At 38.1% G+C, this 2500-nt stretch overlaps 1 protein-coding gene across 3 annotated transcripts in view; it reads right to left on the bottom strand.

The window, feature by feature from the left end:
• Window positions 1-2500, bottom strand: part of entpd6 (ectonucleoside triphosphate diphosphohydrolase 6) — a 28290-nt gene that overhangs the window by 18346 nt on the left and 7444 nt on the right. For all 3 annotated transcript variants that reach the window (XM_028603506.1, XM_028603505.1, XM_028603507.1), the window contains exon 5: window positions 1862-1937. In XM_028603506.1, the coding sequence (XP_028459307.1) occupies window positions 1862-1937 (76 nt within the window). The remainder of the gene's footprint in view (window positions 1-1861; window positions 1938-2500) is intronic.

Genomic DNA, 2500 nt, shown 5'->3' with positions numbered 1-2500 from the left:
TTTACCCTTTTTACAAAACCTTTTGCTCGCTGTATCGGTCACTTTTCTGTCCCTTTTGACACTTTCTTTTTTACTTCTTTGCTTAGTCATCATGGGTAAAAATCTGCCGCTGTTAACAAAAGTAATTAATTGTCCTAATGTCAGTTATCAGTCGGGGAATGTTCATGCTGACATCGGTTGGTTAATGTTCGACTCTAGAGTCTGGCCTCAAATCTGCTTTAAAAATGGAGAAAAGATGAACATTTAAATGCATAAATAAATGCTGGTATTTCAGCCGAAACACAGCTTCATTGTGTTTTTATTAAAAAAGGTAAATCACCACTGTGGTCTTCATCTAATTTCCTAATCCTCCGTATTGTTTAATCCTCCCGTATTCTCGTTGGGGGAAATCAGAGCGCCGAGAGTTGGGGGATTAAACAAATGAAAGGATGAGGAGATGCACAAAGTCTCTGTGATCTAATAAACTCATAACGAGACCAGAGGTCAACGCTCTCTAGTTAAAGGAACAGCCAGGTGTAGGGGATGTTTTTTTATTAATAAGGGAAATAATTCCACTAATGAACCCTGACAAAGCACACCTGTGAAGGTAAAACCATTTCAGGTGACTACCTCATGAAGCTCATTGAGAGAACACCAAGGGTTTGCAGAGTTATCAAAAAAAGCAAAGGGTGGCTACTTTGAAGAATCTAAAATATAAGACATGTTTTCAGTTATTTCACACTTTTTTGTTAAGTACATAATTCCATATGTGTTCATTCATAGTTTTGATGCCTTCAGTGAGAATCTACAATGTAAATAGTCATGAAAATAAAAAGAAAACACATTGAATGAGAAGGTGTGTCCAAACTTTTGGCCTGTACTGTATCTGCATTTATATCAAAACCTCGAGACTTTCAAACATCAACATGTAATTTATTAAAATGTGTCTTTTTGAAAATAAAAAGGAAACACATTGAATGAGAACAACTTAAAAATAAATAAATGATTTTAAAGAAGAATATTTTGGTCAATTTAGTCAACTTTTTTATTGAATCACGGGAAACACTGAAAAGAAGGATAATGGTCCAGTCTCCATGCTCCACTAATGATAGTATTAAGGCTTTCCTCTGTGTACGCATGTCTTCTATGTGTATGATTGTGGCTGTATTATTTATGTCCCCTTCAAAAATTGCTCTTCAGAAATTTTATGTTTATTGTCCCCCCTACTGTTAGATCAGATTTATGCCCTTGTTGCCAGTGAAATTCAGAATCCATTTTAAAGTTTTACTCTTTGTTTTTAAAGCACTCCATGGTCAAGCCCCTCCGTATATTTCCAATCTCTTGTCTACTTACTCTGCCACCAGGGCACTCAGGTCCACAACCCAACAACTCACCCCATATCAAATCATGTAATACAATTGCTAGTTTTAAATCAAATCTGAAGACGCATTTTTACTCTCTTGCTTTTAACTCTCCTTGATTCCTAGTTATTTTTATTTTTTTTACAAACATTGTTCCTTTGTTGTTCTATTCGATGTTACATTATTAATTCTTTCTTTGCCCATTTCTATTCATGGTACCTCGCACATACGATTATGTATTTTTAAGGCATATTGTCTCTGCCTTCCCTGCTCTACCTGTAAAGCCCTTTGGGTCAACGGTTGTTTGTTTAAATGTGCTATACAAATAAAATGACTTGACTTGACTTTAGCGGCTGGCTCTCTGCCTCGTAACGTTACTATTTGCTGCTCGTTTGTCTGTCACTGCGTAACCTCAGCTCCGCGACTTGCCGGAAGTCGGCTTATTACTACGTTGATTTGAATGGAAATGGCCTTTCTATCCATGTTATTTCCATGGTTTACACACACGGAGAGGTCGATACCTTCATCAGTGCCGTCCATGATTGACACGCTGTCGTCTCTGGACAGGAAGGGAGACTCCACAAACAGCGCCCTCACCTGGACACAAAGGGAAACACAGGGCGGGTAAAGGTCAGTCAGACAGACCCACAGACACACAGGGGGTAAACTTTAAGGAGCTTTTGAGACTGAACATCAAGAGACACTTTGTTAAATCAACTTAAAAAGTGCAGTGCCGGATGAAAATGTGCCTGTTTGGAAGGGCGATTACTTGGCCTGTGGTATTGCTGCTTGTAGAATTCATCAAAACCAAATTGTACCCCAAAATTACTTACAGAAGGACCCTAAACCACTTCATATGCAATTCCACTGTATAGCCTACTACTGACTAAGGCTGGTTACACACGTTTTCTACGTCTTTACCCACCAGAAAGGTGTCTGACGCGGCACTGCTGCTGCTGCTGCTAGCCTTGTCTGGACACATGGATGTTTCCCATTGATAAAATGAAATACCATGTTAAACATAAATATAGACTGATCTGATTGACAACATTGCAAAATAGGCTCCAGAGTATTTCCTTCTGGATTGACAGGTGCAGTATTAGAAAATCCATTTTTTTTTTTTTTTTATTACATTTATATACAGTACAGGCCAAAAGTTT

The sequence above is a fragment of the Perca flavescens genome, chromosome 17 (assembly GCF_004354835.1).
Source record: "Perca flavescens isolate YP-PL-M2 chromosome 17, PFLA_1.0, whole genome shotgun sequence".
NCBI classification, from domain to species: domain Eukaryota; kingdom Metazoa; phylum Chordata; class Actinopteri; order Perciformes; family Percidae; genus Perca; species Perca flavescens.
The sequence above is the reverse complement of the archived record's forward strand: the minus strand, read 5'-3'. Positions and strand labels throughout refer to the sequence as shown.